Source organism: Acanthopagrus latus, chromosome 14, assembly GCF_904848185.1.
Source record: "Acanthopagrus latus isolate v.2019 chromosome 14, fAcaLat1.1, whole genome shotgun sequence".
Classification (NCBI taxonomy): Eukaryota; Metazoa; Chordata; class Actinopteri; order Spariformes; family Sparidae; genus Acanthopagrus; species Acanthopagrus latus.
In genome coordinates, this window is record NC_051052.1 from 12521732 (window position 1) to 12545573 (window position 23842).

The 23842-nt window shown below is 42.9% G+C and overlaps 1 protein-coding gene and 1 long non-coding RNA gene across 10 annotated transcripts in view; one reads left to right on the plus strand and one right to left on the minus strand.

Annotated features, from left to right (window-relative positions):
* Positions 1–493: 493 nt before the first annotated feature.
* LOC119032149 lies at positions 494–4762 on the minus strand. Its single transcript, XR_005078794.1, has 3 exons — positions 4694–4762; positions 4395–4489; positions 494–1825 (listed from the first exon to the last, which is right to left on the minus strand). It is a non-coding gene; the product is annotated as an uncharacterized LOC119032149 (long non-coding RNA).
* A 1553-nt stretch (positions 4763–6315) lies between these two features.
* wnk1b (WNK lysine deficient protein kinase 1b) overlaps positions 6316–23842 on the plus strand; it is a 96904-nt gene continuing 79377 nt past the window's right edge. For 3 of the 9 annotated variants that reach the window (XM_037120970.1, XM_037120972.1, XM_037120971.1), the window contains exons 1-2: positions 6318–7173; positions 10184–11840. In XM_037120970.1, the coding sequence (XP_036976865.1) occupies positions 10908–11840 (933 nt within the window). In that variant the 5' untranslated portion in view covers positions 6318–7173; positions 10184–10907. Of the gene's footprint in view, positions 7174–10183; positions 11841–23842 lie in introns of all 9 variants that reach the window. The other 6 variants (XM_037120977.1, XM_037120978.1, XM_037120975.1 and 3 more) reach the window with 5 other exon arrangements.

The following is a 23842-nucleotide window of genomic DNA, read 5'->3' on the forward strand; positions in this document are numbered from 1 at the left end:
GGTGTGTGTGAAAGTGTTCATAAGTCGCACGCTGGCCTCCAAACAAGGGCATGAAAGTTGCATTCAGCATCCGCAGCAGCAGGTGGTTTGAATGATCCTCCCGCTGATTTGAATTGTTAAATGACCAATAATGAAAGCAAATAGCTGAATCGCACCCACGGCAGACACCCACAGCCGCCATCTGATTTCTCCCCGGCGCCAGAGAGGTTTTGTGTTGATTGTGCAAAGGTTGCAAAGGTTCTCCATTGCTTTTGGATTTGCCTCGCTAATTGACCAAATTTGATATCTGTGAATTCATTCTGCAGGACCTGGGGATGACAGAGCAGCATGGAAGTCAACATGTGCCACACACGGTGGCTTTCAAAAGTGTGAAAGTATCTGATAAGACATCTACTTATTTAAGTTTCAAGAGTCTTTTCTGGCAATAAATGTAAGTACAAGTCATTTAAAGGTACATTTACATGTAAAGTAACTAGTGACTAGGAAAGAAGGATGTCTGTGTCAGAAGTTTAATCACATGCATGAGTTGGGATTTCAGGTAGATAAACAGTCTTTACTTTGCATTGCAGGTGAGGTCAGGAAATTTTGTTACATTACACTGTCAAATAGTGCTTATCATGGATCTGTGACTGATAGTAAGAAAGAAAGAAAGTTTGTATGTATGTCAGCAAACAAAGTTGAAAATGCCTCAGAGAAAGACTCTCTCTCTCACACACACACACACACACACACACACACAGAAAGGTCTCATTTGCCTACTCGAGTTGAGTTCAACAAGTTTTTCCAACCTGTCGTCACTCGTCAGTGAGGACCAACTCTCCCTGACATCGGTAATCTGGGTCAGCGGGGTCACATTTTGTCCTTGGAGGTACAGACAAGAACAAACCACGAGGTGTTTAACATGCAACGACAGGTTTTCACGCAGAAACTCTGGAGGAACGGAGCCGACACCATTATCTTCTTCAAAAGAGGATGAATCAGTCGGGGTGAAATAAGACCGACAGATCTCCTGCAACACGCGTTTATTAACAGACGTGATTTTTAAATTTTTTTTGTTAACGCAACATGAGGGTTCGCCCGTCCGGAACTGATCGATGACAGCTGAGAGGCTGAGGAGGAGTTTTTTGGGTTTTTTTATGCACGATTGCATGCTTGCTGTGGGAGCTGGTGCAGCACGCACACTTACACAAACTCGCACACTCACTGCCATGTCAGCAGCCTTTTCTTTTGCATATTTCCTCTCGAGATATTCTTGGTTACACTTCACTCTCACGCCTGGTCTCTGTCAACAAGCGCACGCAGTCATTATTACACACAGACGCCACTGTTAGCATCGCAGCGTGAGGCGGGAGGGTCACTACTGCGCTATCTCTGCAAATGCAAATGCAAATATTTACCTGGGAAATGAATTCTTCAGCGTAAAGGTCAACTGTAAATCTGGGGGAGAAAATGCTTTCAGAGCGGCACTTTCATCAGCGAGGCATGACATTTTTTTTTTTGTCAGGGAGCCAATATCGCCAAAGGGGGAAAAAAGCGCCAGAGCAACTATGCAAACTAGACCTATTGTTTTTTTCTTTTTAAAGGAGTCCTGAGTCTCGTCACCACTTGCATTTAAAATAGCGCTCTCTCTCAGATGGCGAAGCTGCTATTTTAAGAGGACTGTATCCTGTTGACGATCCGGCTGTTGATATTAGCATAACCGCTAAACGTTTGTGGGTTCCAGTTGGTGTGACGACAGTGTACAGTGCAGGTCTTCCATCTCTTAGTTGGAGATGTTGCATGCCACCACCTTTCTCTGGAAATCAGTCACATCCATCACGGAGTTCTGTGGAAGCGAGAAAAAAAACCAGGTTGTTGAGGTACAGATTACGGTGACTTCGACGGAAAGAGAGATTAAAAAAGGTGACAGGAAATGACAAAAGGTGAAGAGGTTTAAATGTCCCGTCTGGTTTTAAAAACTTTAAGGGTTCGGGGTTAGTGAGGTGTGTCGTCACAATCCTGCAGCTAACAAGCTAACAAAACGGATTTTAGCATTTTAGGTTTAGGTTTTAGGTTAATTTTTGGCATCCAAAGCAACTTGCAGTGCAACGATTGCAGATCAGAATGAAGCTTCAGTTTCTTCTAGATGCAAATACAGTCCAAGTCAGTGACAGCTCATTCCTGAGCTGGACAAAGATGCTTCACACTGATGCATTCTGTTCTGTTGAGCACATGGAAACTTCCACAGGAATAGATGTTTATCACGCAGGAAGCCGTGATGGTCATAAACTTACAGCGATTGTTCGAGCGCTGTAGGGAAAAAAAAAAAATCTTAAAACTCATTCGATTTCTTGCAGGGATGGATGAGAAGATCAATACCAATCTCAAGTCCGCACATTAATTGTAAGGCTACTGCAAGTACAGTCAAATGAAGGGTTCTTTTCTCTGTGTGCACTGACCTGTACTTGTTCCCGGCTATACCTGGAGGCAGAATGCTCGCCCAGATACAGTTCTGACCCATGGCCCTCAGAGGTTCAAGCTAGACATGCTAGACACAACATGCAGAGGATACACCCGAGGGCGACTGCTCTCAAAAGAGCCGCAAAGTGAGTGGTGACGAGAGGCCAGAGCTGCACCGGGACGGATCCACGTATGTCTCGAGTGAGAGACCCCGAAACCTCCCTCTGATATACTGCGCATAAACCAGTGGGTTCCTAAAGAAACTGCGATCGTCAGATGTGCTTATTTGCTGTGTTGCCGACCGTCATGTGATAACATGTCAAACTCGTTTCTTCACAGTACAGCGGAGAGAAGTCCAGGTGTCACCAGCAAACCGGTGAGCCTGGCTTAGCATAAAGACTGGACAAAGCTAGCCTGGATTTGTGCAAAGATAAATGTTGCTAGTTGTTTTTTTGGACAGAGCGAGGCTAGCTCATTCCACTTGTTTATGCGAACTGGTCTGCTGGCACGAGATTGGTATTCATTTCCTCACACGACCCTCAGCAACGCGGCCAATAAGTGCTTTTCCCAAAATGTTGAACTGTTCCTTTAAAAGTTCACTTTATTTGTGATACCATATCAGAGTGAGGTCCAGGTGTCGGCTGAGACGTCTGTGGATTTATCATGGAGCAGCGGTGGCCTCTTGTCACCCTGCTGAGGCCTCAAGCTTTGCAGCCCCTTTGAGAGCAGTCGCCCTCGGGTGTAACTTCTGCGCGTCTAGTTTCCCTTGAACCTAGGGGGCTGGGAGGGGGGGAAATGGGTCGTTTAGCAGCATCTGAGAGAACATCCTGCCTTCAGGTCAACCCAGGTACGGGTACAGGTCAGGATAGTCAGAGAGAGAGAGAGAGAGAGAGGAAAAGGGAGAGGGAGCGCAAAATAAATCCCTCATTCTGTGCAGGGGCAGTATTTATAGCCAAATGAAGGAAGTCTAAGGAAGGAAGATACTTTGACCCACTTGTGAGCAGTTAATATCAATGCAAAACAATGCTCTTACATCCATGAGTCCAGCTGAAGGTTTGTAGTGTTGATTGAGCCTTCACTGACAGAAAGAGACCAGATTCTCGCACACGGTTTGAACATGAAGCACAAACCATACAATAGCTGCTGGCAGTCAAAAAGAGGCCACATCTACGCACATGCACAATGCACATTGCATTCAACAGTGTCTTTGTGCGTCTTCCAAGAGTGTGCTCAGCCCCGGCTCGCTGTCATGACAGCATATAGTTTCGCCGCCTTAAGCAAAGTGCAGGATAAACATGTGCGGCATGTGTGCAGAAAGGTGAAGGGAGCACTGCACAACAAAAAAAAACAAATGAAACACACACACCGTACTCCTGTTCAGGTCAGGAATCCGGACTCAAATTGAATGATTTGAAAAAAACCCAACAAAGCCCGTGACTCCGTTAGCATCTCCGCCTAAACGCTGAGAGTTGGAGGTATGGAAAAATGTCCGAAGCGGCTCCTTATCTTTAATAGGGAGTGTTTGCTGATTGCGTAGTGGCAACACTGAGCAACTTATCTTGCTATTAAAGAGTGGAGGCGTAGATAACAGCTGTATTTGATAAGATATGGCAATTATTGTATACATTAGTCACAGCCAATAGGCTAGTGGGGATTTTTTTATGATGTTTTCACAGTGGTTGCTTTTGTGAAAGAGCTCTTGGAGGAATTTGTGAGTGTGATGCATGTCAAATATTGGTGAAGGTTAAAAATTTTGCTCAAGGTGCGCTACAAAGTTACTCATTAAACAATTCCTTCAGTTAGTCATCAAGATGTGCTGACAGAAAAAAAATATATATATTTATTCTATTTTATGTCATAATGAATCAACATGAAACCTGCTGTAGTTAAAAAGGTGCAATGTGTGAGAGTTGGCCACCGGTCGAAGAGTAACCGCCAACTGTGGCTGACATTACCTGCCTAGCTCGGTTAGCCGTGCAGCTAGCGGTCGAGACTGGGAGCACAGAGCAGCAGAGGAGTGTTGTTAGCATACCAACTTCGGTAGATATCTCTGCAATATAATACACACAACTCAATACTTCCCAACTGTGATTTTTTTTTTTTTTCACAATCTGTTGGTAAATTAATAGACTTTTGGATTGTCTTCAACAAAAGAAATTTTCAATATTGGACTAATTTTCATATAGATCAAAACACAGTAGACTATATACTGCTCCTTAGACAACTTTATTTAGCCAAAGTGAGAAAATCTTACTGGAACACTCTAATTGGGGAGGATCCCTCGTCGTTGTGCCCCGGCGTTAAACGGCTTGAACCCCTGCTGTCAAATACAAACAGGAAGTGGAGAAAGGTGAACAATAGTGTCTGTGTGATCAGCAGAGTTTCCATGACTAATGAGCAGGTAAAAGAAAAACCATTATCCTGTTTTGATTATTCTTGCCTGAGGCGCTGCAGCTCAGTATCAGGGTGTGTAGGTCTGATAGAAGGAAAAAAATGTGAGATCCTTAACTGTGGTTACACTCTGCAGCCGTTGACGGGAACCACCTTTCACCTTGAGAGATGGAGCTACAGAGCAACAGTGAGGAAAATCAAATTAAATCAAATCAAGCCATTACAACCACATTATAGGCTACATTTTTGGTTATTTCTTCCCTTTTTGTAAAAACTGTAAATAAATCAGAGTAACCCACTATCAATGACTCCAAACAACTTTTGATAGCTGTTTTTTTTTTTTTTCAAGTAGGCTTTAAAAGTTGATCAAGAAATTCTAAGACCTCTGAATGGGTTCTTTATGAGGAGTCAAGAGCTGGTAGGACACTCAAAGCGATGATGAGGGCGTCAGAGAGAGAGCAAGTCAAGGCCACACACACACACACACACACACACACACACACACACACACACACACACACACACACACACACACACACACACACACACACACAACTCAGAGAGACGCACTGTACACACACACACACGAGGCCAGCGAGCATCCATCACAAAGGACTCACTATGGATGCGTCGAACATGACGGAGATATAAAATAAAAGCATGAAAAACGACCCAGCGCGCTGCAGCTGCTCACTCGCTCGGCGCACTGGAGTTTGCCTCTGGGCTGCCAGCGTCAAGTCCGCCAGAATAAACAATAGTACTTCCGGTTTGACCCGCCAACATAAAACTCTTATTAATACTTTTCTCAGGAGCTTCATTTTCTTCTGTTTATCCTCCACTTGACTATATGCTGATTTATTATAATATATTAAGTGGTTAAAAGAATAATATTTACTTAAGTTGACTTTGTGTTATAGTGCAGTAAATTAGAATTTTACACGACTATTAACGATTTGTAAAAATAATAAAGAAAATAGGCTTCGGCTACAAGTAGATTATTATTATTATTATTATTATTATTATTATTATTATTATTATTATTATTATTATTAAGTAGAATGTGTTGTGATTATATCTGACATACACGTTCACACAATATAGACCAGCTTTAAAAAGTTTAGGAAAGCCACTTATCTAAAGGACTGTAATTGAAAGACAACAAGTACTAAAACATCAAAATATAAAGACTGGAAAGGCAAATTCTCTCTAAACATATTAACAAATAATAGAACCCCAAATACCTTTAAACACATAAAAACAGCTAGTTTATTCTTTTATTTGCAGAATAAATCTTTTTTTAAAAAATGCCTAAAAAAATAATCATTTATTTTATGTTTTCACGTATCTCAATGAAAGTTTGTGACTTTACATCTGTAGCAAACCGGAGAAAAGGTGAGAGATGTTTCCTGACCTCCCGGAATTACCACAGCTGGATCACAGCTGGATCTGTCAGATGAAACAGATGCACACTCTTCAAAAAAAACACATCACAGGACAAACAGGAGGCGTCGATCTGGTAAATAGTGTGCGAGCTGCTCAACTAACCTAACAGCAAATTCGATTATACGTCCAATGTTCACTTGAGAAAACACACTTTGGTGAATTTACGTCACTTAACGTTGTAGTTCCTTCAACAAAACCAGACAGCGCGGCTGTCGGTTTTATTTTGAAAGGCAGCCTCTCTTCCTGTATCGTCCGGGCTAACGGCTGCCGCTGTGACGCCGCACGTCGTCTGTGTGAAAGCCCTGCCGTCGCCTTGTCGAGTCATCGCCAGAGAAGAGCAGAGAGCAGACGGAGCCGCCGTCCGATGGCTTGAAAACGGGGGGGAGCATAACCGTGCTTCACAGCGGATTTATTGCGCCACACAAGCCGAGGGGAGCGACGCGGCGGCGACGGGAGCGGGCCAGGACGTTGACGCGGATGAGGACGCAGCATCTTTGAACGGGGAGACCGTTGCCGTTTGTTGGCCGCGGTTGCAGAACCCGGACAGAAGAAGAAGTACCAGGAGCCGCCGCGACACCAGCGAGCGAACTTGGCTTCTCTGCCCCTGTGGGAGGTGTCAGTCTGTCGGCTGCGGGGTCGCTGCACGTACCGCTGGCCGTCTTTAGAGGAATAAGCTCGTAGCTAAGTTATGTTTCTGTGAAAAGCGTCTTCATTTTTTATTTTTTCTTCTTCATCATCTCCCTTCTAACGGCAACCAACTGTGGCTTTAATGTGACGCACCACACTGACATTCGTGCTGTGTGTCGGACACCCACTGCAGAGGAGTTAAAGGCTTTTCAAATCAAGTTTCCCCCCTTCATATTTCTACGGTACCACCGGCAGCACACACCGATGTGAGAGGTAACGGCGCATGTTTTTTTTTCGTTCTGTCACCATGCTTTATCAGAATCGTGACTGCTCGTCTGTTGTTGGTGTTTTTTTTTTTGGTGTTCGCCTGTGGGCAAAGTTAGCTGCATTGCCTTCATTGCGAGTTCCTCAACAGGCAGCGGTATAAAAAAACAAAACAAAACAAAAAAAACCTCGCTGCTAACTCACAGAGCTGACCGCTCAGGACGTTCAGCATCGAACCCCCGCGTCTCTTTACGGGCTCGGTTAGCGACGTGCACACGGCCATCACCCGTGTGAGCAGCGCAGGTTGAATCTACAGTTACTCTGGATCAACAGTTAGCCCATTAACGCCGCAGAGCGAACGAGTGTCGCGCTTTTTAATTCCTCCTGTGCTCATATTTCCATCCATGTTTCGTTAGGTTTTAATGAGCCGAACTCAACGAATGGGATTCATTTAACTCTTGGCAAGGACCGGTGGTGTGTTGATGTTGCTGATAACACGTCCTCCTTGTTTTAATTATAAAGTTGATAGTTTTCCGACGCAGTTCCATCGTGTTTATGTTTTGACAATGGCCATCTGCTTCTGTTTGGAAAAGTAAGTTTGACCACGCAACTCTGGCCATGCTTGAATGTCTAACATAGAAAATGACAACCGTCAAAATGTAATGAAAGTATAATGTTTTGTTAATTTGCATATTAATATATTGGCTTATATTTGAGCATTTGTGTTATATAGTGGAAGTTAGCTAGACTTTAAAAGGACAACTCTGATTGGTCGAAGCAGCACACCTGTGGTGATCATGTATATATACCTACCTGTCTAAATCAGTTCTCATTTATGCTTATTCAAGTGTTACTTTACCTGAAAATTGAGGTAATGAGGCGATTTTACCTTATTGTAAAAATATTTGTAAATCAATGTAAATGAAAGTTTAAAGTTCATTTACTATTTCCATCCTGTGTTCTGGCCACTGTGTAGTTTTTTTGGAGAAGAAATTAAGAAATTGTGTCGTCCGTTAAGGTCAATTTATTCAGTCATGAAAACAAAGAGAGTTTGTTTATATTGCTTGTTTTGGCATAACAAAAATCAGTCAGTGAAGATATTTCTCTTCTGATTGACATTTCTTGCAAAAAACTACACAGTGCGCCTTTGACAACACCCCCTACCTGTTGAAACATCTTCTCATGGCTTAGTTCTTAAATAAGCTGCATGTCATGCTCACAACAACATAAAAGAAGCTGTCGTTACAGAAAGCTCTAAATAATTTTACCCCATCATTCCGTGGGTTCATTTAATTTTACTGTTAACCGCAGTTTTCCTAATACTTCCAAATCCACACGCTGATCTCAGACGGCTCTGGCACTTGGAGAGTCCAGCTGTCCTCTGAGATTGTTAGATGGAGAGATTGTTTCATGGCTTAGGTGAAACACACCCAGCAATACACTTCAGTGAGAACAGCTGTCTCACTGAGGTCATCAGTCTAGCCTCTACAGTCAGTATCACTGTATTGACTAATGTTATTACCTATTTGATCATGTAGGGCGAATCACTACCTTCTACACCTGCAGTGGCACCAGAGACATCTGGTCGAGTCCTTCTGTGAACCTCTAGAGCAGCCAGATGCCGTTAGAAAAAAAATAGTTCCAGTGCTCCATAATCTGAGGGATTATTTCAGGCGATATTTAAATCCTGTTCTCAACATAACTGCAAACAAACAATGACACTGCATGTAAAGCTGCACAGGACTTTCTATCTGGTGGCCTTGAGGCACATGCCTGCTGTGACCTCTTCAGTGCTAATCCTGCACTCACTTCACTCAAGGGGACAAAATACAGTAGCCTGTAGGGGCCAAATGTGTCCGTAGTGTTGTGAATGGTTGCTACGAGGAAACAGTCAGGACAAATTTATCTCAGTGACATTTAGAAGTGTCTTCTGAACAATAACACTGCGTGTTCTATGTGTTGCAGATGATTTGACAGATTAAACATAAGATCCTTTTGGTTTTCTTGCAGAATTTGTGTCTGGGTTTATAATTGTGATGACTGATCATATGTTTAAAGTCGCCCAGTGCACTTTAAATTTTCATAGGGGACAGATTGAATTGAGAAGACTCTAAAATTGTCTAAAGGAAATTGCGACAGTCATTCTACACGCTTCTTTCTGCGTCAGTGTCGATAAGACTTGTTTAAACATGAATTAAATTAATGTGAATGATTTCTAATCAAAGTAGCTGCTGTGCCTCTTTGCCAGCTCCACTCTGATCTAACAGAGTAGAAATTATCTGTTGGATGTTATGTGAGGTTTTTTGTAATGCAGTATGCAGAGTATTATACTTCTACACGTCCGTCCTCAGATATGGATTTAGAGTCTGCGCCCTCTCTCCTCTCAAGCTAAGCTGCTGAATTGCCACAGGGTAGCCCGACCTCGAGGTCAGCCGGGCTGTAGTGACTTTGGGCTAAATTTGGAACATGGAGCAATTAGGTGCACACACTGCTGCATCACTCCACTGCATTAACTACATGGGGGCAATTGCGGGGCAAAGAGTTCAGGGTTGGATGCAGATCTATGTCTTGTTAACAAGATTTAAGATTGTGCAGACACTCGACCCAAGTCAAATCTTCTCTGATAAATCCCAAACCGAGAGGAGGAGTGAATCCTCTAACAGCCAAATCTGGAGTAATGAATTCTCTCTTAGTTTCACGGTTTTACCAACCACATTTTTGAGGAAAAGAACATCGAACTGAGGGTTTGATCTCTGTGGAGCTGACAGATTGAGAGATTTGTCAGCCACAACCAAATCATTCACAGCAGTCATCACTGGCCAAATGGTGGTAAAATCTTAGAGTATCGGGCAGCTTGTATGTTCTACTAGCTACTTTGGCAGGGAACCAAGTATCATTTGGGGGTCCCTTGATGTCGGTGGGGTCTGTTGAGTAGTCAAGTAAAAGCAGATGGTGAATTTTGTCAGATGTTTAAATGAAATATAGTTTCATCTTACACCTCTCTTCTCTGTTTTCTCAGTGACAAGGGTCAAAGCAGATCAAGCCGGGCCAGGCTAGGCCAGGCTAGGCCTACCTAGCACTCTGTCTGGCCCTTCCAGACAGGCCAGAAACCTCTGCAGGAAGTCCTGTCTTCAAGACCTCCAATCAAGCTGTAACAGATTGGATTCCGATCATATTTTCTCTTATCAGCCGTTGGGAGGCCGAACTGGTCTGTTTGATCTCCAGTTCTTCCATGTCGTGGTTGTCCCTCTCTGGATGTTGGCATCAGGATGGATTCGGGTGTTAATTTGACGACTGTCAGCTCATTGCAGTGCTTGCACCCCCCCTACTTGGACTGCCTTTCATCCCTTCCCTCCCCAGTCTTTAAGCGAAAGCCCCTTCCTCTTTCATGGGGCTTCCCTGAGCCCTGTACTGAAGGGCCTTGTAGGAACTGTAGGTTGTCTTGTTGAAACAGTTGCAAAGAGGAAGTGGAGTTAATAAATCCTTGCTAAAAAAAAACTACAGAACACAATGAAAAGTGTTGCATTCAGTTGATTGATTTATTTTCTTAACCCGTCCCCTTTGTTTTCCCTGGAGTTTCATCAAAGGTTGGAGAGCGTTTCATTTGGAACAGAAGCTTGCTAGTCGAGATTTGTGCCCGCTTACTCAGAGTTTACATATAGGTTAGTCTGATTACTCACATTAAGTAAGTCCTCATTTATACGTACAGAATTTCTCTTGTGTGATCCGCGCCTCGGGAAGGAATGTCTGAAAGCAGTAGCAGCGGCAAAGCGGTGAAATTCATTGCCCCGGCCCCCCCTCCTCCCTCTGCCTCTCCCATTCCATCGCCCCAGACCCCCCTCAAAAATGTGAACGGCTCTGCCAGTTCAGACACGCACGTGGTGGAGAAGCTTAGCGGACACCCTGAGGTCCAACGTCGGCGCCACACGATGGATAGAGATTCTAAAACAGCCGAGCACCGCTTCTTCCGCCGTAGTGTAATTTGTGACTCCAATGCCACAGCTTTGGACCTGCCCAGCAAAGCAGCTGTGATACTCACCTCACCTCCAGACTGTGAAGGGCCTTCCACCTTTTTCCCTCCACAGCCCTCCGATCTTGGACCTGGGGTACGAGATGCTGAGGTCCCAAGAGGTCCCCTAACATCAACTCTTCAGCCTGGTCTTGGGCTCGGTGAGGCAGCTGTGAAAGAGCAAAATGCTGAGGGGGCATTAACTGTGGGCTGTATCACGGTTGCTGTTCCCACCAGTAACGTTGTTGAACATAGCACAGATGGGGCAGTAAAAGCGCCCAGCCCGACAGTATTGGATGTTACCGACAAAGCAGAAGGCAAGCAGCCTGAAGTCACATTGCGTCCCAGGGGGTCAGAAATTACACAACAATTGGCAAAAGATGGAAAAGCGATTGTGGTGGACGAGGGTAGCGCTAGTAGTCCGACCGAAGAGAAGGAGAGGGAGACGGAAGAGGAGAGGGGTCTAGCAAAAGCACGAGCCGAGCAAAGGGAGGCCGAGAAACGAGTGCAAGAGGATATAGAGGAGGCGGAGACCAAAGCTGTTGGGACTTCGCCTGATGGACGCTTTCTCAAGTTTGACATCGAGATTGGAAGAGGGTCCTTTAAAACTGTGTACAAGGGACTGGATACAGAGACTACAGTGGAGGTGGCATGGTGTGAACTCCAGGTGAGTGCATTCTCATAAAACTGTCACCTCTGCATTGCTTCGCTCTGTCTCCTCCCATTCATCTGCCTTTAGTCTTTAATTAAATGTAGTTTTGTGGTTGTCACCAAGGTGTCTAAATTCCATCCAGGTCCTGATTTACTCTTTGTTTTCTTGTATGGCCTTTTTTGTTTTTGTTTTTTCTCCTTCAAGTCTCAAGTTTGCTGATATGTGAGCACTTCTGGTTCACCCAGATGCTTTCCTTCATAAGTGTTCACAAAATAAGATCAGTATCTGATTTGAGATTGAGATACTGGTGCAGATTACATCCTGGCTAAATGCATTTCAGATAACGCATGACAAGATGTTTGTGTTATTTTTAAAGCAGCAACAATGAGGTATTTCATGCTCAGGAATTTGCCTTTTGGAGATTCATCTCCGGTGTTTGGTTTGCACATTTGCTTTTGGGTCGTGTGTCTCCCTGAGTATTGCTTTTTCTCATGAATCATGGATTCCATCTCTACAGCGGTCATTAAAAAAATATTGCTTCTTGGACTTGTTTGTTGCTGGATGAGCTGCATCTTAGTCGAGGCCACTGCTCAAAAGTATATGCTTGACTGTTTTTTTTGTATGATATTGACCTGTACCTGGAGCAGGTAGTAGCCTTTTTTATGTGTAAAATCTTCTCCTTGGGTGCTCAGATTTTGCATGACTGACAGCAAAATCCGACAAACTGACGCGGTATGCTGCAACTACTGTCTGTCTCTGTAGCTCAGCCACCTCTTTTCCTATGACTCATGCTTTTGCTGCATCCTGATACACTCTGGTATAAACGGTTGTCTTTTTAATGTGTGTGAACGGATGCTGTGGTGCTGCCACAAGTTGCATAAGTGAATGTTGATTGAGGAAGAGGATGCCTATCAATAGAGGCCTTAATATACCTTTCAGACATGTGGGTTTGATTACCTGATCTTGTAAACCTGCTTGCTTGATATCTGTAGAAAGTAGGATGAATTTCAGGACATTATCTTAAAGGTTAGACAACATACCTCATGATCTGGGACTTCCTCGTCAAAATCCCCAGACTGTCTGGGAAATTCAGGGTACCGAAAGTGAACTAGTAACACTTTTGCGTCTTTCACCTACTTTTCCCTGTGATGATGCCCTTGAGCAGGACAGAGTACTTTCCTTGCTACTCTTGTATAGTTTCTCTGTCGTCTAACAGGGTTGGATGCACCGGGCAGCCCCCAATCTGCTTCTATTCCCAGAGTGCAGATAACACAAAGGTTAACAAAAAAGAGCTACGTCTTTCTTGTACACTGTGTGAACACGAGACATGGCACACAGTTCACCACAGGATGCTGTTGCTACATTATGGTGCGCTGATGCAACTTCTGCAGTGTGTGTGTGTGTATGTGTGTATGTGTGTGTGTGTGTATGTATGTGTGTGTGTCAGAAAGAGAGATCGACAGAGCTGGAGCAGATGTGTGTGTTGGCGGGAGAATTCAGGTTGACAGAAAGTGAAAAAGCAAACGTCTTTGCAGCTTGTCTTGTTTTTCAGTGGAATAACTGTCTGAGCTGGTCATATGACATCAGGGAACTGACTTAGCTGAGGAAGAAAACAGTGACATGGACTCACGTGGAACTGCTTGCCCTGATGAAGCGAGATTAAAAAATTGTACTGTTTATTCGTGGTTTTTCAGAACAACTTTATCAGCAACATACTGAGAGTAATTTGTATTATGTCAGAAATCTATCGGGGAAAAAAGGGACATGGGCTCCCTCTTTCCAGCTTGTTGCTTGACTCTCTTCTATGACAGATGAATAAGAAGTCAAATGAGACGAGACTGTGCAGTTCGATGTTTTCTCTACTGTTTTTGCTGTCATCCCCATCACAAGATGCTCCTCGAGTCTCTCTGAATCCCAGGAGCTAAAATCAGTTTCGGCTGTTGCCCCGCGTCTAGGAAACGCTGGCTTGTTTATCAGAAAACAAATGTCTATAGCCTCTGTTGAGCTCCATCCCTCTGTCACACATGGCTCTTTCTTTCCCTCTCTGTCTCTCTTCACTGAGACAAAAAAAGAAGAGGAAACCTTGTGATTGTTGGCAGTGTCATTTCTAAGGCTATCATTTGGTTACATTATCAACTAAACTGTTCTTTCATTCAAATACGTTATCTAACATAACCTGGATTACTACAATGATTAAACATCATATACTGCATGTGTTATATAAGGGTACTGAAGGCCTGTGGTGACTCGGCTATACGCATGCAGAGACAAGTACTTTTCTTCAGAGCCTGGCTATAATCCTGTGTCAAAGATGACTGAGCAACTGCTGACATGTGGCAGAATGGTGGGAGTAAAGTTACACACACATACGCGTAGACACACACGCGTATGCACACAGACGCACAACCCATCGCATTCACGCACTGGGTGGGCAAGGGGAACAGGAGATCTGTGGGAGTCGGAATCATCTGGAACCTGTCGGATTTCTGTATGCGTTTTCATGAATGTTCATGTGCTTCCACCCCTTTGACTGATATGCATATTTATCTGAGGTTGTTTAAATTTTGGGGTCATGTGCGTGTGTGTCAGTCAATAGATGCATACAGAGTTGTGTCTTTACATTCTTCAGCATCTGATCCTAAGCAGGTTAATGTCAGTTTCTGGGAGAATTCACACATGGATGGAAATGCATGAAGAAGAGGAGGGTAGAATTGAAACAGATAGTTTGCTTTAGCGTTAGTGAGGAAATAGATTTATAAAGAGATAGAGGGAGTGGCGAGAAAGAAGAAGGTCACCTAGTAGCTTATCTTGAGGTGCCTTGTTAGACTGAAAGGCAGATGATGGATGGGGAAGAAGAAGCTGACGCAGTTCTTCTGGAATGAGAGTAAATGAGAGGGAGAAATAATGATGGCACTTTGGACCACAGCGTTTATCATTTATGTTAACTGTTTTTAGATTACTGGAAAGACCTCAAGACCTTCTATTTTCTTGTCTAAGAGGGAGATAAAGCATCAGAGCTGCAATATTAAGTCATTTGAAAGAAAATTAGCAACTTTTTCCTTTGGCTTCTGATATTTTTCAAGCAAAAATAGACTTGTGGATTTTCTTTGTTATTTATGATAGTAAATTAGTCTTTTGGTTTTGGACTGTTGGCAGGACAGCCGATGTTTTACAGATTTAATGATTAATCAATGAATCATGAAAATAATCAACTGGTTAATCAAAAATTAAAATAATTATCAGTTGCAGCCCAACTTGAAATGGTAAAAGTTGTGATAAAGTCATTTATGACAGAAAAATGACAAATGTAGTTTGTCCCTGCTTCTCAAATGCAACAATGTGCCACTTATTTTGCGTTAGGTTACAAAAAATTCCTGAAATGAGTGGCACTTGAGGACAGCAGTGAGCTGTTTTGTTGAAGCGCACAGTTAAAACATCCACCACTAAGTGACAACAGATTTGCACGTATATGTATCTACGACAAGGCAGTCGGAAAAGGTTAAAGACAGAAAGTATGGAGGGAAAGCTGATAAATTAAGTCCTATAAGAGACGGGGGATGGAGGGAGGAGGGGATAAGGTCAAAGTTCAGCCCTGTTGTGTCCGAAGCAATCACTAGGAGCCTGTCCAGCATTCAGCTTCCTTCACTGGGGGGGTCGTGTGTGAGAGAGACGTAAAGACCAAACAGGGATTTGATGAATAAAGTGCAAAAACAGTCAAAATCGACTTGAGAAAACTCTTGAAGGACCAGTGCTCGGAGGAGATTAGGAGGAAGAGGATGAAGGCAGCAGGAAAGATCAGGAGCAGGAGCATGAGGAAGGGGGAGTGGAGGGAGAGAATAGAGAAATGGGAAACACTGGGGAAGGAAAGGAAGGAAAAAGTGGGAGAGAAAAGACAAATGAACTGAGAAGGGGAGGAGAAGGAGGAGGGAGAGGAGCACAGAAACTGAGGGTGAAAAGAAGAGGGGACCCTGTGTGTGTGCCTGGGTGTGTGTGTGTGTGTGTGTGTGTGTGTGTGTGTGTGACCTTAGGCTCCTAGCTCCACTGGCACTCAAAGACCTTGAAATTTCTCTCTCAACAGTAACACAAGGCGTCGCTCTCCCCCCACCCCCCCACCCCACACACACACACACACACACACACACACACACACACACACACACACACACACACACACACACACACACACACACACACACACACACACACATTCATGGACACACACGCTTTTTGGGCTTCAAGGCTCTCTTTTATCCTTTATTCTTTATTTGGATCGCCATTAGCTGTCACTAAGGTAGCAGCTATATACTTCCTTGGGTCCACACACACAACAAAACATATAAAACAAGATGTATAACAAATGTAGAAAGTCTTAATAATAATCTAAAAACTTGCCTTAAAGGGTGCTCAAAGGTGGTAAAAGAGGCTCCGCCTATGATGTGCTGTGAGTCATGAGACAGGTGCAGTCTCTCTGTACTCTGCCTCACACATAGCGAACAGGGCAATATGAGCCTCGCAGCTTTATTCTGAGCTACTTGAAACTTCGACAGATCTTTATTGACTGCACCTGACCAGACTGCTGAGCAGTCATCAAGGTGAGGTGAAACTAGGGCCTCTGTCACTAGCACGCCAGTAGCAGGGGTAAGAATAGAGGAACATGATATTACTCGACTCTTTTTCTTAACGATGATATCTAGCCATCAAGTCTGACAATTTTAAAGGTTTTGAGTATCATACAAAGCTGACTATCATTATTGGTAGTATGTCTGGTATTCTCTATAAAACTTTTGGTTTAGCTACGTTCAAAACAAGTCTATTCTCCCCTGTCCAGTTAAGTAATAGTTGCATTTCAGATGGAAGAGCAGTTCTTAATTTATTCATATAGTTGATTTAAAGTCTATAGTTTTATCATCTGCAAATTGTGTAGCATTGCACTTACTCAAAACATAAATATTGAAAAGAGTATGGACCCAAGGCACCTGCTCTGAGGTACATCGCACTGTAAGCACTTTGGGGAGGAAAAACATCATCATCAAAACAGGCAGCAGTCTTTTTGATAAATAGCTGGTAAACAAGTTGGTTGCTGTTGGACTTGTGCATTTAGTTTCATTAATGATAATAATAATAATAATAAGTAATACAGTTCCAGGCCTTGTTTTCTTACAAGAATAACAGTTTATGATAAATTAACAGTTAACTGCAGCTGATGTAAAAGTACTGTAGTGAATTTGGAATTCATGACCATAGTCTCCTTGCATAGACAAAATGAATAACACCTTACAAGGCTAATAAATATGGCTCACAGTTTCCAATTTTAGCATTGCGGCAATTTGTTTATAGCATTGACCCATTTTAACCTGGTACTGGCCTGAAATCTGCCCATGTGCTGGTGAAAGGCCAGAGGGAAAGAAGATCAGGTTGGAGGCAGAGAGGCACAAAATGAAGGAGAGCAGGAAGAAGGACAATACTGAGATGTGATGTACTTCCCAAAGGCAGAGATGAACAATGGGCTCGCTGTATTCATTTTTATTAGCTGTTGGGGAAAAAGCTTTTTCAGAAGCACTATTTGACAAATTCTAAATATAAATCTGTGATATGGTACACTGTCTCTGAGGTCAGATGAAGCTGTTGGAATTGGTGAAATATTACAGGTTAATATGCAGTTTGAAGATGATATACTGTGTATAAATGAGGGTAAAAGCTGCGTCCTGTAGTTTGCTAAAAGACGGATATCCATAGTCGCTGAGGTGAAACGGTTCGACTTTCCTGAGGTTCAGATTTCCCTGACAAAACGACAAACTGTAGCTGTGTCATGCCTTTGGCAAAGGCTGGCTCTCACTGCTGATTGATTCTGAAGTTGCTATAAAATAGTATTAGCCACCACCACCGGCCCAAACAAAACAAAACACACACAGACACACGCACGCATGCATGCAAGCAGGCATGCACGCACGCACACACAGAAAAAAAGGAATGGAAACTGTCTGCGATTTTAACATTTTCTCGTAAATGTTTTAAATGCTGGCTACAAATATTTTTACTCAGTTCCTTTTCCCTTATTAGCAATTAAGCTAATGCCTATGTGCATATAAATGTGTGTTCATGTGTCTGTGCAGTGGAGGTGTGGCTGTATGTGTGCATATACTGCAGCTTGCTTTGGGGATTGTTAACTTATTCATTTGGCTGAGCCTAGCTGCAGATGAGCTCAACTGTTGAATAGTAAAAAACCCCTTTAGGTGGAAAAGTTTTTTTTTCTGTTTTTTAATGTGATAGACAGACAGATGGTCTGCTGGAATTAGTACCTTATCTGTTGTAGTCAGAATGGAAAGTTACCATCAGACACTGTACGGTTTTGCTCGTAGGTCTATGCAGCACTATCAATCACTGTGATAGCATCGCTCATAAAACTGTCGTTCTTCCAGCTATAAAACAAATGTTGCTCCTCAGCCTTCTGTTTGGGAATCCCAAAGTCATGATGGACAAACAAGCTGTAGGGATGAAAGGTATCCAGGAGAAAAAAAATAGGAGTTTGTGTCAGAAACCTCTCACAGCTGAGCAATTTATGAACACAGTACATACTCGTGCTTAAACACACAACACAATGTGTAGCTCAGATATGCACAGTTTGGATTTATGAGCGATCAAGAGATAGGAAAATGCCGTGGGTTATATTGCCCTGTGTTCGGCTCTGATGTCAGATAATCCGAAGATGACAGGATAAGAAGAGGGCACAGGAGGAGTCACTTCTCCATTCATTTTATGGCTCCTTCCCTTACTGTACCCCTCAGTCTTCCGTTTTTGTCCCGCCTCAGTCATTACTGTCTCACTCCCTCTGTCTGTCTGTCATGTGTCAGTAACCAGCTGCGAGCAACAAAGGAAGAGAGACGGAGAAGCTGACACTTCCTCATATGCAAAACCATGCCCGTGCTTCCTTCTGTGTAGTGTGTGTGTGTGTGTGTGTGTGTGTGTGTGTGTGTGTGTGTGTGTGTGTGTGTGTGTGTGTGTGTGTGTGTGTGTGTGTGTGTGTGTGTGTGTGTGTGTGTGTTCACCGCTGAACACTGAGGTCAGGCCACCCTGAATTTAACTAGTATTGATTTCAGTGGAGGGCAAATGTGTCACATGACCTAAATGTTATTAACAAAATGATGTTGTAAAACTAGAATATAGTGTATGTGGAATTCAAACAAAGTTAATATAGTGTAGACCGTCCACCCACGGGAGTTCAGCATTTTATCACATGCACATCAATCTCACTCGATGGCTTTGTGACCCTGGATGTGTGCGCTGCTGGCAAGACAGTCGAGTTACAGTTGTGACTGTGTGTGTGTGTGAGTTCAGGGAAAGAAATTACTGACCGTTCTCCTTCCCATTCTCTAATTATTTTGAAAGAAAAAAACACAAAAAGCAAGTGTAATCCTGAGGAGACTTCTGTGTGTGTGTGTCTGTATTTGTGCAGTCAGGAAGCTGAAGATGCTGAAGTGTGTTGGCACTTTCTTCTAAATAAACTGAGCTGAGAGAAAGGTGCTTCAGAAAGCTGCTGAGGGTGACATCACACTGGATGTATCAGATTGTGTGTGTGTGTACTTAATCATTATAGTGCTGCTTAATTGAAAACAGGGTTTGTGTATGTGTGCTGTTGACTCATGAAAAGGCGATGTGTGCTGATGTAAGGACTGTGTGTGAAAGGGTGAGCCGGGGACAGTGAATGCATCAGGCAGATGTTAGATGACTTGCACAGTGAGACATGATGACATAGCTAATGCTCTCTGTTTTTTCTCTTCTCTCTCTCTCTCTCTCTCTCGCATGCCCTCTTTCCTTTTTATGGCTCTTTCCAATCAGCTTCACTCCTCCCTCCGCTTTTTTTTTTATCTCCATCTACTCCTGCTTGCCTCATTATTTCCCTTCGCTCATCTGTTTCTCTCTCAGTCTTAATCCCTTCTTCTAACATCAGTCCGCCCTCCCTGCTCAGATTTCACACGTTGACTTTTTTTGTGTCCGACTCATCCTCCTCTCCTGCTTACTCATTCACTCCGTCATTGATCTTTATCTCTAATCTCAGTTTTGAAGATTTTTATCAAGGCTTGTCTGATTTAGATAGTTTACTACATTGCGGAAAAACAGCCTTGCAGAAATGTTGAATATATTGCATTGTGTTCATCGTTGTCCTTAAGGAATCCTTGAAACTGGATTGTAATCTGGACATTCTGACTGGAACCCAGATTCAACCCTAGACACACACACGCAGTAGCCTGACTAAATGCAAAATCTGCGCCTGATTAGCGAAAGAGGGTTATTGTTTTTTCCCCCGTTTTTATATTTTTTGCCAGGAAACGGCAAAACAATACTGACATTGTGAAGACTAATCACTTCCTGGAAATTCCAAGCCACGATTGGCCGACAGCTGCAGATCAGTGGCAGGCGATTGGGTCACGTTGTTTTGAGCCTGAAATGACAAATCTGGGATCAGATGGACAGCCTCTACTTCCTCAGGGAGACTTGAATTACAACGGAAGCAGCGTCGACAACATATCATGTGCTGAAAATGTGACTAAAACAGTTATTCAGCGTGATCAAAACTGAGAGAGCCGGACCTCGAGGATACTTTATTTTCTTTGGTTTGATAGGAACGAGTTCAGTGTCTGCTTAACTATAAAACAGCACCAGTCTACCTAGTTCTCTCAGGCAGGTTCAGAGTGGGTTGGGTTGACATTTTAATTACAGGGCATTATCTTTAACCACTGTAATAAAGGAAAATCACACATGTTTACACATAAACTGAACAGAAACTCTAGAAAGAGCAGACTGACTGACAGAGGATGTGGGGATATGGTGAAGATAGGCGCATAATCGAAGACCAAAGTCACAACAGTGCCAAACATTTGGGCTGATGCTGACTTTGCTCTGTTTTGTAATGGTATTAGCTTGTAAACATGCTAGAGCGGAGCCTCCATGATCAGTTTCGATGACTAAATAAACTGTTTCAGTGTTGCGCCAGTTGTTCCCCACGGTTTTGAAAATGGCGTTGAATATTTATTCAGAGCATCATATTGAATTTGTGCAAATGGAGTATAGTCACAACGCATAAAGAAAGTACATACAGTAAATCAGTTTTGAGAACCAATAACCATGTTTGCATTTTTATACGCTTTTTGATTGATGGCATTAGAAAAGGTTTGGAAATGGAAAATGTTGACAAAAATACTATGTGCAAGATTTCATACACTCACTTGACTGGGGTTTCTGCTTTTCTGAAAAAGGTTAACTCTAATGGGCTTAATGGGACATGGAAACAGCTTTCCGAATAAGTTCTGATTATCAAATATTTGACTCACATGACTGATCAGCTGTTGTTGCTCCAAGAAGAGAATAAGATGCAGCTGAAGCAGCTGTTTGAAGAAGCTGAAGACCACTCCACTTTCCTCGTCCCGATGGCCAAGGTGCCTGGTTTTGCATCTTCTTTTTCTTCTTCACTTAGTTTGCATTTATTTTCACAGCTTATCAGTTAATATTTGAAATTTAATCAGTCAGGGAATTAAATAATGATCAAATAATGCCTGGATTTCTTGCCTCTATTTCACTTTCATCTCCCTGTCAGTGCGCCAATTTTTCTTTTTTCACTCCAGTGTTAGCAACATTTCCTGCATGTTTGTCTCTACTGTTGTTCTTTCTGAGGTTTCTTTTAATTCTTTTTTTTTTATTTATTGGGGCCCGAGCGGGTCTCGACCATTATTTATATTCTGTATCCAAATATGGGGACGTGTCCTGTGTCGAATGGGTCGACAACATGCCATTTGACTCGGCATCGTGACGGTCCTCCTGACCTGTTTAAACATGGGTCGGATGGATGCTGCTTGGCTTTAGTTAACAGGCGTGTAAGTGAGGGAATTTAATTAGATGGTAATCACATTTAAATGACATTAAACTGACTCATGACAAGTTTTAGAGAAAAAGAAGTACAGTTGCATGCTGGTATCTCTGATGATAGCAGATCGAAGCTGTAACTGCTGGATTGAATACGTGTTCAATGGACCACTGCACCTCCTACATGAATGGGGGGTATAGGTGACTGTGTGGCCTCAGCCTAAAATAGATTTCATCTCTAAACTGCCACTCGTCTGCATCAGCGTAAAGTGACCTGAACTGCACATCTCGGCTGCTGGCTCTACGGCTATGTGTGTCTTTTCTTTACGCCTGTGTGTTTAGTCTGCCCTCACTTTTGTCTGTGCTCTGACTTTGCACGGGCTATTTATCAGTGTGTGTGCAGCGCAGTCTGTGTATAGGATGTGTGTGTGTGCACGTGCAACAGAGTTCCTGTTTCTTTGTTTGTGTTCACCTCTTATTCTGTGTGTGTTGGGGGGGGGGGGGGGGGGGCGCGCTGGGGTTTAATGGTATCCCACATTCCCACCGGCATTCCAATGATAAGATGTCATTCCTTAGAGGATTTGGTTGGGGGTTGTATAATAATGTGACCCTGCCCCTCATCACCACCCCCATAGTAAATGTGTGTGTGTACTGGGGAGTATTTCTTCTACTTCTTCTATCTGTGTGTGATAATAAGGAAATTAAGGGAGAAAGACTCAACTGGTGAAAATGAGAAAACCTTCCGTGATTGCTTTGGTTTGTTGATGACCATTTTGAAGCCTCCGGTTTAGCATTACAGCCTTAGCTATCTCGGTTTTTTTCTTTTTTTTCATAAGCTTACATACCATATCCCCTGTTGACTATAAGAAAAAAATTCAGGTTTTCACAGTGGCCTCACTAGTCATACCTGGAAGCTCCATCCATATTTAATACACTTAATCGATCGGACTCAAACCTGAGACGTGATTACATAGTCTGTGTTTTAAAACACTTGGTTACCAGGACGCCGTCTGGCCATTGGATCTTCTCTGGATGAATCTTAAATTTTATTCTCAGCTCATGTCTTGTTGGCTGGACTAGCTACATGTATAAGATGACTTACCGTCATCTTTTATCAGCTAATGTTAAATATTGCTGTAAAACCACAGCTTTCTGTTATTACAAGACAGAAATGAGCAGTGAAATACAACACTCTGCAACACACAGTAGAGAGATAGACAGACGGATATTTCATTTATCTCTGATAATACTACAAGTCTATATTGAGAGATTCAAATGAAAACACCTGATGCTCAAGATGCAATCCCCCCTCCCAACAGAAACTGTTTGGGTTTAACAGGCTCACTAACGTCTCTAAATAGAAAGATGAAAAATGGCAAGACGGCAACAACAAAGTGTTGTATTGATGAGGCTATGTGCGACTGTGTTTTGTTTCTGTCTCTCTCTCTGTCACCCTCCCTCCCATTTTGTGTCTCTGTTGTCTCCGCTGGTTCTCTCCCCCCTCTCTCTCCATCCTCCATGACCTTAACTAAAGCCTCTGGGAGGGGGGGGAGAGGGTAGAGACAGACAGAGATGGAGAGGGGCTGCAAAGAGAGAAGGGATGGGATTTTTCCCTCTAATTTTTTTCTTTCTCTTCTATTTATAGCAGTCGAGCAGGCGAGTGTCATCTGCTGAGCTATAACTAGAGCAGAAAAGAGTGGGGACTGTTTTTTGGATGCAGTTTTCCAAGTGGATATATGTGTGTCATATTCTGTTGTGTCTGTGTGTGTGTGCAGTCTACTTTCTACACTTAAAAGCTTACGCTATCAAAGGTTTGATAAAAATACTTGACACAAATACTTGGCAAATCATTTTTCATGTACTTAAATCTGCTGAATGAAATATTTCGTGCACTTGTTTCTGTCCTCCCCAAATCTGAAATACTTTTCAGGAGTCATGGTAGTGTATTTAATTTTGTAGCCGCTATTAGCATATGTTTAATGGAGGCTTTGATGTTTAATGAAATGAATATTCCACCAAAATTTTTAGTGTAAAAACCCTTGGCTTAGAGGGAGGCTCTAAAAAGTTTGCCCTGTTTGACATACTTTTGGTGATGTCTATTTGAGCATACAAATGAGTGGTGCTGAAGGGGATTAAAGGGCTGCAACTATTACTTTCAT